The 14,896-nt window shown below is 34.3% G+C and overlaps 1 protein-coding gene across 5 annotated transcripts in view; it reads left to right on the top strand.

The window, feature by feature from the left end:
• The window catches only part of PPP3CC (protein phosphatase 3 catalytic subunit gamma), an 88,925-nt gene that overhangs the window by 60,632 nt on the left and 13,397 nt on the right, over window positions 1–14,896 (top strand). For all 5 annotated transcript variants that reach the window (XM_063084879.1, XM_063084876.1, XM_063084873.1 and 2 more), the window contains 4 exons: window positions 6,659–6,736; window positions 6,823–6,917; window positions 10,644–10,769; window positions 11,838–11,909. In XM_063084879.1, coding sequence (XP_062940949.1) covers window positions 6,659–6,736; window positions 6,823–6,917; window positions 10,644–10,769; window positions 11,838–11,909 — 371 coding nt within the window. The remainder of the gene's footprint in view (window positions 1–6,658; window positions 6,737–6,822; window positions 6,918–10,643; window positions 10,770–11,837; window positions 11,910–14,896) is intronic.

Below are 14,896 nucleotides of genomic sequence, written 5' to 3'. Positions count from 1 at the left end.
ATCCATTTTGAGTTGTTTTGTATATGGTGTGAGAATAGTCAAATTTCATTCTTCATGTGAATATCCAGTTTTCTGAGCACCATTTATTGAAAAGTATCATTTTCCCATTGTGTGTTCATGGTACCCTTGTTGAAGATCAATTGACTGTAAAAATGTAGATTTAGTTATGGGTTCTCTAGTCTATTCTATTGGTCTATGATGGTTTTTATGGCAGAATCATACTAGTTTGATTATTGTAGCTTTGTAATATACTTGGAAATCAGGAAATGTGATGCCTCCAGCTTTGTCCTTCTTGATGAAGATTGCTTTGGCTTCTTGGTGTCTTATAGTTCCATGTGAATTTTAGGATGTGGTTTCTATTTCTGTGAAGAATGTCATTGGGATTTTGATAGGGATTGCATTGAATCTGTAGATGATTTGGGGTAGTATGGACATGTTGACAATATTAATTCTTCAGTCCATGAACACAGGATGTCTTCTATTTCTTTGTGTTTGCTTCAATTTCCTTCATCAAAGTTTTATAATTTTTTGTGTACAAATCTTTCACCTCTTTAGTTTAGTTTATTCCCAAGTATTTTATCCTTTTTGTGCTATTGTAAATGGGATTATTTTCTTAATTTCTTTTTCAGATAGTTTGTTGTTTGTGTATAAAAACACACTGATTTTTGTATGTTGATTTTGTATCCTGCAACTCTACTGAATTTGTTTATTAGTTATAACAGCTTTTTTTGTTGATCTACACGTATGATCATGTTGTCTGCAAAAAGAGATGATTTTGCTTCTTCCTTTCTGATTTGAATGCCTTTTATTCCTTTTCTTGTCTAAGTGCTCTGGCATAGTAATTCCAGTACTATGTTGAATGGAAGTGGATCTTAGAGGAAAATCTTTCAGTTTTTCCCCTTTAATTATGATGTCAACTGTGGGTTTTTCATATGTGGTCTTTATTGTGTTGAGGTAGTTCCTTCTACACCTATTTTGTGGAGAGTTTTTGTCATGAGTGAATGCTGAATTTTGTCAAATGCTTTTTTGCATCTATTGAGATGGTCATGTAGTTTCTATCTTTCATTCTGTTAATACGGTTTATCACAGTAGTTGATTTGCATGTGTGTGTGTGTGTGTGTGTGTGTGTGTGTGTGTTTGGCAGTTGGCCAGTACCAGGATCTAAACCCATGACCTTGGTGTTATAAGGTGATTTGCATGTATTGAACCATCTTTGCACCTCAGGGGTAAATCCCATTTAATCATGGTGTTTAATCATGAACACATGGTGTTGAATATGTTGTTGAATTTGGTTTCCTAGTATTTAATTAAGGAGTTTTGTATCTGTGTTCATCAGGGATATTGATCTGTACTAGTCATTTATAATCCTTTTTATTCTGAGGCATTTATTGTAATGTCATTTTTTGTTTGTTTGTTTTTTGTTTTCATTTTTGATTTTATTTATTTATTCATTTAGGCAACTGGCCAGTACAGGGATCTGAACCATGACCTTGGTATTATAAGGTTGCACTCTAACAAGCTGAGCTAACTGGCCAGCCCTATTTTTTTTTTCAAAAAAGATGACCGGTAAGGGGATCTTAACCCTTGACTTGGTGTTGTAGGCACCATGCTCTCCCAGTGAGCTAACTGGCCATCCCTATATGGGATCCGAACCCGTGGCCTTGGTGTTATCAGCACCACACCCCCCCGAGTGAGCCACGGGCTGGCCTAGCCAGCCCTACTTTTGATTTTATTTATATGAGTCTTCTCTCTTTTTTTCTTAGTTAGTCTAGCTAAGGTTTTACCAATTTTGCTTTTATTTTTTCAATACCAGCTCTTAGTTCTGTTGAATTTTTTCTATTGTTTTTCTTTTCTCTATTTGATTTATTTCTGCTCTAACCTTTATCATTTCCCTCCTTCTGTTAACTTCGGGCTTAGTTTGTTCTAGAGTATCTTGAGGTAGAAAGTTAAGTTGTTTATATAAGATCTTTTTTTTTTTAACATAGACATTTATTACTATAAACTTCTCACTTAGTACAGCTTTTGCTGCATCTCCTATGTTTTGGTATGTTGTATTTTAGTTTTTGTTTATCTTTAGATATTTTAAAAATTCCATTGTGATTTCCTCTTTGGCCCAGAGGTTGTTCAAGAGTATGTTATATAGTTTCTAGGTATTTGTGGATTTTCTTGTTTTCTTATTATTATTGATTTCTAGTTTTATTCCATAGTGGTAGCAAAAGATATTTGGAATGGTTTAAATCTTCTTAAGTTTGTTAAGACTTGTTTTGTGACCAAACATTTGACCTATCCTGGAGAATGTTCCATGTGCACTTGGGAAGAATTATACAGATGGTCCCCACTTAACGATCATTAGACTTATGATTTTTTGACTTTACAATGGTGTGAAAGTGATAAAACCATTCTGTTTTTCACTTTTAGTACAGTATTCAGTAAATTACATGAGATATTCAGCACTTTATTGTAAAATAGGCTATGCATTAGATGATTTTGGCCAACTATAGGCTAACGTCAGTGTTCTGAGCATGTTTTAGGTAGGCTAGGCTAAGCTATAATGTTCAGTAGAATAGGTTATTAAATGCATTTTTGACTTATGATATTTTAAGTTTATGTTGGGTTTATCAGGACATAACCCCATCATTAGTTGAGGGGCATCTTGTTCTTTTGCTGTTGGTTGGAAAGTTCTGTGTATGTCTGTTAGGTCCGTTTGATCTTTAGCAATGAGATTTATACTTTCACTAATGGTAAGTATAATGACAAACAGAATACTGTAATACTGTGATGGTGGCACATAAATCACTTTTAAAACTAGTATAAAACTTATTTACTTAGAAAAGCAATAAGAATATAACCACAGAAATATGTTAATGGAAACACACTATAGAAAGAAGTTAAATCTGACATTAACTACATTAAATGCATATGTGAGGAGGGAGTAAAGTATAGAGTTTCTGCATGTGATTGAAGTTATGTTCTTCTCAGCTTAAGATGAACTGCTATAACCATAAAAATGTTGTGCTGTTTGCTTAATGATTTCTGTTTGGATATTTATCCATTATAGAGAATGGGGTATAAAAGTCTCCTACTATTATTGTATTGTTGTCTGTTTCTCCCTTCAGATGTGTCATTGTTTGCTTTATATATTTGGGTGCTTTGATGTTGGTGCATATATAATTTTTATATCTTCCTGTTGAATTGACCCTTTTATCATTATATAATGACTTTTTTTGTGTCTTGTGAAAATATCTATTTTGTCTTATGGAAGTATAGGTATCCCTGATGTGTTTTGGTTACCATTTGCGTGGAATATCTTTCTCTACCCCTTCTCTTTCAGCTTATGTGTATCCTTAAATCTAAAGTGAGTCTCTTGTAGATAGCATTTAGTTATGTCTTGTGGGGGGGGTTTTTTGTTTTTGTTTTTTTAATCCATTTAGTCACTTTATGTCTTTTGATTGGGGAGTTAAAGTAATTATTAATTGCTAAAGGCTTACAACTGCCATTTTGTTAATTATTTTCTATTTTATGGTTCTCCTGTTCCTCTCTTTTACTCTTGCCTTTCTTTGTGGTTTGACGATTTTTATAGTGGTGCATTTTGGTTCTTTTCTCTTTATCTTGTGTGCATATACTGTGTGTGTGTGTGTATACATATATATATATATTATATATATATTAACATGGGGTTTGTATCAAACATTTTTATGGTTATAGCAGTTTATCTTAAGCTGAGAGGAATATAACTTCAATCACATACAGAAACTCTACACTTTACTCCCTTCTCACACACACATTTAATGTAATTAATGTCAGATTTAACTTCTTTCTATAATGTGTTTCCATTAACAGATATCTGTGGCTATAGTTATTCTTATTGCTTTTCTAAGTAAATAAGTTTTATACTACTTTTAAAAGTGATTTATGTACCACTGTTGCAGTACTGCAGTATTCTGTTTGTCATTATATTTACCTTTAGCAATGAGATTTATACTTTCATATGCTTTTGTGTTGTTTTTGAGCATCTTTTTGTTTCAACTTGAAGAACTACCTTTAGCAGTTATCATAAAGCAGGTATAGTGGTGACAAACTCACTCAGTTTTTGTCTGTCTGGCAAAGTCTTTATCTCTCCTTCATTCTTAAAGGACAGTTTTCCCAGGTAAAGTATTCTTGGTTGGCAGGTTTTTTTCTTTTAGTACTTTGAATATATTGTTTTTCTGTCTCCTGGCCTTCAAGGTTTTGGTTGAGAAATCCCCTGATCATCTTATGGGAGCTCCCTTATATATGACAATTTCCTTTTCTCTTGCTGTTTTCAAAATTCTTTGTTTTTGATAATTTAATTATAATGCATCTTGGGCCGACCCCGTGGCGCACTCGGGAGAGTGCGGCGCTGGGAGCGCAGCAGTGCTCCCACCGCAGGTTCAGATCCTATATAAGGATGGCCAGTGCGCTCACTGGCTGAGCGTGGTGCGGCCAGTCACAAAAAGACAAAATAATTATAATGCATCTTTGTGTAGAGCTCTTTGGGTTTAACTTATTTGGAGACCTTTGGACTTATGAATTGAGATGTCTATTTCCCTCCCTAGATTTGGGGATTTCTCAATAAATAATCAGTAATGAATAAGCTTTCTGTCCCTCTCTTCTTCTTCTTTTTTTTTTTTTCCGGCAGCTTGCCAGTACAGAGATATGAATCTTTGACCTCTTCTCCTTCTTGAACTCCCATAATGCTAATATTATTTTGCTTGATGTTGTCCCATAAGGCTTGTATACGAGCTACACTCTTTTTTTATTCTTTTTTCTTTTTGTTTCTCTAACTCGATAATTTCAAATGACCTTTCTTTGAGCTAACTTTCTTCTTCTTTTCTTGTGCAAAACTGAGTCTGCTGCTGAAGCTCTAAGTTGAAATTTTTAGTTCAGTCATTGTATTTTTCAGCTCCAAAGTTTCTGTTTGGTTCTTTATTACAGTTTCTGTTTCTTTATTAAACATCTCGGTTTGTTCATACATTGTTTCTCTGATTTCATTTAGTTGTTTATTTGTGTTCTGTAGTAGCTCATTGAGCTTCTTTAAGATGATTATTTTTAATTCTTTGTCATATAGTTCATGGATCTCCATTTCTTTAGGGTCAGTTACCGGAGCTTTATTATTTGGTGGTGTCATGTTTGCCTGATTCTTCATTATCCACGTAGCCTTGCATTTGTGTCTGTGCATTTGAAGGAGCAGAACCTCTTTCAGTCCTTACAGACTGGTTTCATCAAGTTAATACCTTCTCCTGCTGGGTCCCTGAACTGATGGGATTGCCTATGAGATTGTGGTTGAGCAGGGCTGGAGCTGGGTCACAGGGCTGCAGTAGGGTCCATGGTTGGCAGGCATGCTACTGGGAGCATGTGTAGGTGAGTCTCCTGTCATGGGTGGAGGGGACTGCCTCTGGAACTCATAGAGTGAGACTTGAGCTGGGTCACAGGTCTGGTTCAGGTCTGCATTTGGGTCCAGTCAACAGCCCTATCACCACAGGTCTGGACAGGTGTGGCTTTTACCAGGTCTCTGGGAAGGCAGGACTGCCACTGGACTGCCACGGAGTGGAGCTGGAGCCAGGTCAAAGTGCTGCTTTGGGTCCACAGTTGGGTCCAGTTGGCAGATCTGTTACCAAGGGAGCCTATGGATGTGGCTCCTCCCAGGTCCCTAGGTGGATAGGGCTGGTGGCAGGATTGAAGACAAGTGGGACTGGAGCCATGTCAACAAGGGATGAGCTGCTTCTGGGTCTGTAGCTGGGACCAGGGTATGTGGGCTTGCCTTCTCAAAGTGGCCCTCCTTAGTCTTGGGATCCACTAAGGTTTCTCAACCTCCTACCTTTGTCCCAAGGCTTTAATGAAGGCACTTATATCTGTGGATGGCTGCATAATTGTTGTAGGGGGACAAGGGCTGGGGATCTTCTTTCATCTTGCTAACATCACTGCAATCTATTTTAAAAGTAATTTTTTTCTAATAAGCATAAACTGGATAATTAACTCCTGGATAGTTCCAGGCTAATTTTGCATTCTCTGGTTCTTCCTATCAGGTATTTCTCATTCATAAAGGTAATAGTACTAAAAGAATATTTTAGGAGTATATGCAAATATCATTCCTTTTATTAGAATATGGTTGACTAGAATATTTATATCTACTCCTGAAATATTACTGCATAATATTGTTATGGTATTGATATTATCTGGGAAGCTGTAAATAGGTTCTTTTGCTTTTCTAACAATTTGATAATTTGATGGCTGAAGAAAATTATGTGTTCAGTTTTTAGCAGCTACTGTACACACACACACACACATACACTACTATAGTACTTTTTTATGTCAAGATACCAAGAAAAGTTTTGGTGTTGTATTATTATTGTTATGGGTTAAGAAAAAAATTAAAAGAAGGGGGGCTCTTTCTATTCTATGATTGTCTGTTATCTTGATGTTAGATCTGTAATGAGGTATGTTAGTGAAGTGGAACAACAGATTGATGATTACTAAGCTATTAATAAAATTTCAGTGGTGTGTAATACCAGTAATCTTGAAACAAAATCAACTCGTGTCATCTTGACTTTTTTCCTTCCTCCTGTTTGAAAATAAATTTTTAATTCTGGATTTGTGTTTACCTTTTTTTGGATTTGTGTTTTCGAATTTTCTTTTTCAGTTACCCTGCAGTTTGTGAATTTTTGCAGAACAATAATTTATTATCAATAATCAGAGCCCACGAAGCCCAGGATGCTGGGTAAGTTATATTAAAACTGTACCAAATATCACTGCATTGTTTTTACTTTTAATATCAAAACAGACAGGCTGTCATCTCTCTTCCAGGTATCGAATGTACAGGAAGAGCCAAATAACAGGCTTTCCATCACTTATTACAATTTTCTCTGCCCCCAATTACCTAGATGTCTATAACAATAAAGGTAAAGGAGTCCAGCAATATTTGAGTTTCAATTTGTGAGTAAATGTGAACTGTAGTTTAATTATCTGTGTGTGTGTACATTATTTTGAAATATAAGTTTTAAATAAGAAAAAAGGAGGTCTTAATTGAAACAAGGCCAAGAAATTTAAAATTTGTGTTGTTGCTCAGTCTTCATCTCCTAAGGATTTATTGGGCTCTTTGTGACTATAATAATGATCATAAGAGGTCTGATTTGTACTACTGAATCAAAGTATAAAAGAATAAATTACTTTAGGTTCATGTTAGGACAGTTAGCATAAATTATTGGTTTTGGTGAATTTAATTTGCTTATAACAGTTTCTCAAAAAAAGGTCACCATTCAGAGTTTTATTGTTTGTGATTTATTAAGCTGTTTTTGCTCTTCTTGGGATACATTACCAGTAGAGTAAATAGTTACAAAAAGTTAGAAAAAATCTTTACTTTAGTCCAAACTCTGTTAGAAACTAACAGTGTGACTTTGTGTAAGTCATGTAATCTTTCTAAACCTCAGTTTCCCATATAAAAAAAGAGGATTGGATATGCACATGCCTTTTGTTCCAGAAATTCTACTTCTAAGACTTCATCCTGTTAAAGTCTTTTTTTAAATTTAAAACTTTTATATCACTCATCCTTCTTCGTGTCTCTGTAACTGTTTTATTGTTTATAAAGTATGACTATAAAATAATAGGACTGTTTTAACAAACATGCCAGAACAAATATATCCAAATGAGTACTGTCCCTTTAAAGCAGTTGCTTTAGGAGGCTATCCGTGTATTCCAACAATGCTGTCATTGTTCAAAAACATTTTTGGAACTCCTCTTTTGGCATTGCCTTCAGAGTCTGCGACACATTCTTTTGATTATCCTCAATGATGGGAAATCATCGTCCTTTGAGGGTGGATTTGATTTTTGGACAGCCAAAAGTCATTCGGAGTCAAGACTGATAAATAAGGTGAGTGATCAAGGTAGATGATAACCATTTGGGGTCAGAAACAAGGTATGATTATAAGGTAATGAGACTGGTTTTTCTCGTGTTGCCTATACAGTGGCTCTAGAGGCAATTCCAAAGGAGGAGTTCCAAAAATGTTTTGAGTAATGGCAGTATCTTTGGATTAATTATATGGTAAGGCAGCAAGTTGTGTTGAAAAGAGCACTAAGCTAGGAGTCAGAATTCCTAGTCTAGACCTGCTTCATTTTTAAGTGTGTCACATTTAACAAGATACTTAACATCTCTGAGCCTCAGTTTATCTGTAAAATACCTGTCATATAGAGTTGTTGAAGATAAGTTGGAATAATGAAAATGAATATTAAAGCGTTGTTGAAAGTATAAACTGCTGTAATACTTTAACATTTTACTGTTGCTGTGCCTGATGTGATAACATCAAAGGACCATACTCATCTGATATATAAGGTCTGGTGTGTTTGCAGTTGGCAGTTTCTTAAGTCTCATTACTTTATAGTCACACCTTGCATGTACAGGTGGGGGAGAGAAGTTTCAAAGAGGTCCACAATATATTTGGTATTTACTCTATTAAAAGTAAACTATGGGCTGGTTAGCTCAGTTGATTAGTGCGTGGTGCTGACAAAACCAGGGTCCAGGGCTTGATCCCTGTACTGGCCAGCCGCCAAAAAATAAAAAAAAAAAGTAAACTATGGACCGGCACATCTCATTTAAATCTGATTTGGGTCAGTCATTTCAGTGTGCCCTTCAGTGACTTGTTCATTTTTAAAAAGGATTTCTTTGACTTAAGTTCTCTCCTGGCTTTATGATTTGTTTGTTTGTTTGCTTTACTTCTTGTCATTCTTCTCTTAAGCCATAGCTATAATACAGTGCTCTGCTTCTCCCTAAGTCCATTCTTTCTTATTTCCTTTTTCCTAATATTTCCAATATACGAGCAACTTAGTATTATTCTTGCTTCCTCCCTTATCAATAGTATGCACTGCTTTTGTTGTTAAACATGTTCAAGGACCCTTAGTGGCCCTAGGCCTCTTATTTATAATGAAGACCTTCCCTTCTCATCCCCTTTTTAAACTTCATTATTAAGAGCATCTATTGGTTGCCCAATGGATTTATCAGGTTGCTAAGCCACCTAAATCAGCAACCAGTGTACAGCTTACTGCCAGCTCATTTTTTCATCCTGTTGTAATCTGGTTTTGTTTTTGATTATTCCTTTAATAAACTTTTTAAGTTACAGTTCATTCTACCTGAGTTTTCTGTCAGCTTTGACATAATTGGAAACTTTATTTCAAAATAATTTTATTTCCCTTCATTGTTTCTTAAGCATTTTTTTAGGAAAAAGGCAGAAAATGTGGCCTCTGAAACACTCCCTGGTGGTATTCAATTACTCCCCATACAAGTACCTCTTTTCTTGAAAAAGGCAACTCTATTGCCCTTTTCTTCCCTTTCTTCTACTGTTGCTTTTCTTTCTTGCATATTCTTTAGACTTACTGGTACCTACAGGTATTTCTTAGTTCCCCTGGTTGCATGAAAGACCTTCAAGTCATGATTTTTAAAGATTCTTATTCCTGTTTTTTTCCGTTCACCGAGAACATACCCAAAAGCAGTTTTTCAAGCTCTTGTCTCTAATTATCCATTGTTGAAACCCACTTCCCACTTCTTTTTCCTGTATAGATTGAGGGAATTGTTGAATAAAGATGTATTCACCTACCCTAAATAAAATATGTATACATGAAAATAGTGGGACATGTACATTGTAGCCAGTTTTTAAGAGCAACAAATTCTGTTTTCATGTATTTTCTTTATACTCTATGGTGTACATTTTTGACACTTAAAATTGAGAAGATTAGGCTATCCTATAACAAAGGAACAGGAGCCACGATATGACCTATATCTGTTGTTTGTAGATAACTGTTATACCTTATTCAGTTTTATGACCGCAGTAAGAATAATTAAGACAATAGTACAAACAACATTTCTGGTGATGAAGACCAAGGAATTAGATTTTAAAACTTTTAAAAATATAAAGAAAAATTAATTTAGCATAAAAGTATGTGTACAACTATATGAACTGGTTAATATTAAACATTTATAGCGTACTGGCAATATACTCACTGTGAGTAAAAGAGATAGATGTCTTTTAAATTTGTTATATTGTTTGCAGAGATGATTTAATCTACTTTTTAACATTAATTGTGAATTACTCACGTTTACTATTTGAATCCCCCACTATGAATTGATTACTGCTATTTACCATTTGTATCCCCCACTATGAATTGATTACTGCTATTACTCAGAGAGCTTATTAAAATTTTAAATCTGGCAATGACTTAGCAAAACAGGCTGTATCCATTTAATCAGTAATATTTGCCCTCAAAGGAGAGTTGTGATTGTAACCATTTAGCCTATAAAAGGAAATTGTAGGGAAATTTTTCCCATGTGGAAACCTGAGGTTTCTATAGATAGTTACTCTGCAGTAACTCTTTGAAGTTTCAGAGCTCAGTTTCTTTTGTACTTTTATTATGTAATTTCTTCAGGTAACTTTGTTCTTTGGTATAATTTTTAAGAGAATTAACTATATAAATGCTTTAAAGTTTTCCATCTGCCCTTCACCTAGTCCTGAATTTTCAAGTGGAAAGTAAGTTCCTGAATTGTGTAGTAGTTTCTGAATTTTGTATAGTAGGTGTACAAAGCATACCAGTTGCCATGTCATGTTCCTCTATGCCAGGGTTTCTCACTTTTTCCTTTTTAGCTGCTGTGCTGAAATATGAAAATAATGTCATGAATATAAGGCAGTTTAACTGTTCCCCACACCCCTACTGGCTTCCCAACTTTATGGATGTTTTTACATGGTCTTTGCCCTTTGTTGGAGAAAAAGGTAAGAGAACTAAAGCATCTGGATTGTCAGTTGTCTTGACTAGTAACTGAGCACATCTTTGTATTTGCATGAGCCCCTAATGGTTCAGAGATATTTTTCTTTCTTAAAGTTATCAGGAATGCTTTCTTTCTTTCTTTTTTTTTTTTTCAAAAGATGACCGGTAAGGGGATCTCAACCCTTGGCTTGGTGTTGTCAACACCACGCTCAGCTAGTGAGCCAACCGGCCATCCCTATATAGGATCCGAACCCGTGGCCTTGGTGTTATCAGCACCATACTCTCCTGAGTGTGCCATGGGCCGGCCCCTGTCAGGAATGTTTTCTAGTTTTGTTTGTTCTCTATAAAGATTTTTTTTAATTGAAACGTATTGATTATACATAGTTGTAGGGTACATTGTTGAATTCAATTCATATATACAATGTGTAATGACCAAATCAGGGTAATTAGCATGTTCATTATTACAAATCTTAATCATTTTGTTCTCTACAAAGATTCTTAAATGGCACTTAATTGGCTCTTAAATTTTAGTTCTAGTCTATTATGGTTTTCTTATTCTAAATATCAGTTTTAAGTAGCTGTCCTACTATGATATTAAAATAACGTAGTCACTGTACCTTTCCTTCAAATGATTTCTTGAGTGTTAAAGAGATTTAAACCGGATTTATTGTTCTTAGAATTTTATTTGTACAACTACACAAGTAAGCCATGCAAATATAAAATAAGCCTGTTGGACATAGGTCTGTTGGTTTAATTTGTTTGTAAAATGGGAATAAATTTGTTTATGTGCATATTGGTGAGGAAAAGGTTCTGAACAGCATTGTAATAAAATCAAATAATTATGCAACAGAATCTTCAGTCTCCATACTTTTACTGGAGCAAGTAATCTACTCAAATTCTTTTTAAACCTACAGATCTTCATTTACTACTACTCTTTATCACTATTCTTAATATATAGTGATAAATAATTTTGTCTATGATTATTTAACATGTATGTTTATTTAGATAAATGCATTATTTTAGAGACAGTACCTTATTGTGTAAAGTTTGGATTATTTTGTCTTATCATATAGTCACAGAGATGCTGGTTAACATTCTCAACATATGCTCTGATGATGAACTGATTTCAGATGATGAAGCAGAAGGTAAGCTTTTCCTTATTTGAACTAGAAACTAAGGAGAAGTTTTTGTTTTGGTTTTAGCTTATTTTGAATAATTTTCTCTGTATTATCAAAAAAGAATTGTTTTCATTGTAGAAAAATAAAATTTGAAAAATACAGGGAACCATAAATAAGAAAAAAAAGTGACCCATAATCCTACCATCTCATAGATATCCACTGTTAACATCTTGATGTGTTGTTAGCTTTTATCTTTTGCGCATGTTTTTTCCTCTTTTTTTCTTCTTAACAAAGATGAGATCATGTAATGGTATCATAAACATTTACTGGGTTTTTTTGTGGCTTTTTTTTGTAGACTAATTTCTGACGGTTACATAGTTGTCTATGTTGGTCATTCTTCATTTTAACCAATCCCATGCTGTTGCATATTGAATTTTTTCTAAGTTTTGCTTTTAAACCCCCTACTATTTTGAAAATTCATGTAGATAAATCTTTGTACATTCTGTCAACAACCGGTACTTATTATGTTCCCGATACATGCCAAGTATTGTTTAGGTCCTTGCTCTCAATAAGCTTATATTCTAGTGTAGGGAAGACAAACAATGAATACATATAAGTCAAAAGGGGATATATATTATAAAAGAAAATTAAACAATATTAGAAAATGAAGAATAACATTTTTTATTATTTCCATAGGATGAATTTCTAGAAATTGAATAACTGTGTTGATTAGTGCTTAAAATTTTAAATTTGATACAGATAGCCTCTAGAAAGGCTGTACCAGTTTACTGATTGTGTGTGTGGTGCATAGTTCACAGTACTCTCCCCAGTACTGTTTTATTATAATTGTTATAGTCTGATGTTTGTTTTCATTTTAATTTGTACTTTTATGATGACTAAAGAACTTTTTTTCTTGTGTTTATTTGCCATGTTTATTTTTCTTTTGTGACGTGTCAATTCATATCTTCTATCCATTTTTCTGCTGGGTTATGTGCATGTTTTTTTTTTTCCTTATTGGTGTATGAGGGATCTTTATGTAGTAACATTTTGTTATATATGTAGCCAAGTATTTTTTTCCTAGTGTGTTGGGGGAGGTTTGATTTTAAATGTAGGTCCTAACTTGTCTGAGAATGCAGGAGATTCTGGAAAGATTGTAATCATCTGAGCACAAACCTCTGACTGTCTCATTCTCTCCAGGCTCTGTGCTATTAGGTGACTCACTTAACTGTTAGGATAAACTATCTTCCTAGTGGGGAAAGCCTAGCTCACTTTGGGAGTCTAAAGGAGATTCTATACATATTTGTGCTTCAGATTACACATTGAAGGTCAAGAGCAGATAGAACATAGCTTATGAGCACTTTTATTTATAAAACAAGAGATCACTACAAGGAACCAGTTCTTATTGAGGAATTAGTGCAGCCAAGTAGAAATAAAATAAAATAAAGAATTTAAGTTAGAGTAAAATGAAATATATAAGGAACAGATATAGTAAAATTTATATTTAAATCTAAATGGAAATGGAAATTATTATGAAAACAGGTAATAATATATGTTAACAAATAATTCTTGATTACCATTAGGATATACTTACAAAAATATGCCAAAAAATTTATATGGGAATATTTATTGAAGTATTGTCGCTAATAGCAAAATGTTCAAAAAAATCTAAATTTCCCTTATTGGAGAGCTGGGTAAATCAATTGTGATATATCCATATGGTAGATTTTCTACCTAGAATATTACTTATCTTATGCAAGCCTCCTTTCTTCTCTTGTCTTCTAGCTTGCTCCTATTCAGTTTATTGTTACTTCCTTATGGAAGACATTTCTAACCTTTCTGACTAGATCCTGTGCCCTTTTATGCTCTCTTGTATTGTATCACCAGGTGCTTCTCCTTAGCATTTGTTAGAGTTGTACATTTACTTATATCATTACAGTAGCCTCACTCAACTGTAAACTCTCTGAGTTCTGGGACAAAATTGGTTGTTGCTCACCATTATAGACCTAAAACCAAGTATAGTGTGATAAGCATGGTAGGTAAATATTTTTTGAGGTAGATTAAATTGAATGATATGAAGTGCATCTATTTTTTTTAAAAAAATAATTAAGTAGGGCTAAAGGAGCTGATATGGAAAATCTGTTAGATATTGTTAAGTGCAAAAGTAAATGGATAGAATTCTTTCATTTCTATTTTTTTTCCATGGTGTGTTGATATAAGCTGATATATGTTTGGTATTTTTTTTTTCCCCAAAAAGAAACAAAAAAGGATCTTTTAGGTTAAGATGGTAAATTGAAGACACTTCTAATTCCATTCTCTCCTAAAACCTCCATAAAAGTTTAGTTTTTTTTTTTCTTCAGCTACATAAATCCAGGATTTCTGCTTCAACAATGACAGACTAGATAGGTTAGATCAACCCTGACTGTTAAGACAACTAGAAAAGCTAGAATAAACATTTTTTGAATGTGCTTTAAAGGCATCAGAAAGCTAACAAAATAGTAAAGAATTACCAGATTGAGACCTGGAACAAGGCAGAAATCTTGAGAGGTGAGATCAACATTTGGGGCCATTTCTCTGCAGAGGACATCCGTGAATTTCAAAAGAGAGGGCTAAGAGGTTGAGCAGCCCTCTTGATAGCCTTGTGTGGCTAAGCTAAAAAAAATTGGGGTTCAGAGTTGCCAGAGATGATGTGAATACTAGGAAGCTTCTGTTCATTGGTTTGGGACCCTCAGAGGTTATATCTGTGTAAGAGTAAGGGTAAGCTAGAAATAGCTCTGGAAGGGAATATAGCCTACCTTTACATCATTTTAATCTCTGAAACTTAAATAAGGTTGTCCCAGGCACCTCACAAAAGCAAACCTCTCTTGGGATCCCCATACCAGCCAGCCACCAAAAAAAAGCAAACTCTCTAGACTAAGATAACATCATGTAGGAACTTAAATGATTTTGGCAGTCTTTCAAATATAATATGTTGCTCACAACCAAAAATAAAAATAACCAGGCATATGAAGAGATAT

This window comes from Cynocephalus volans, chromosome 2, assembly GCF_027409185.1.
Source record: "Cynocephalus volans isolate mCynVol1 chromosome 2, mCynVol1.pri, whole genome shotgun sequence".
Lineage (NCBI taxonomy): Eukaryota > Metazoa > Chordata > Mammalia > Dermoptera > Cynocephalidae > Cynocephalus > Cynocephalus volans.
This window is presented reverse-complemented; position numbering and strand designations above follow the sequence as displayed.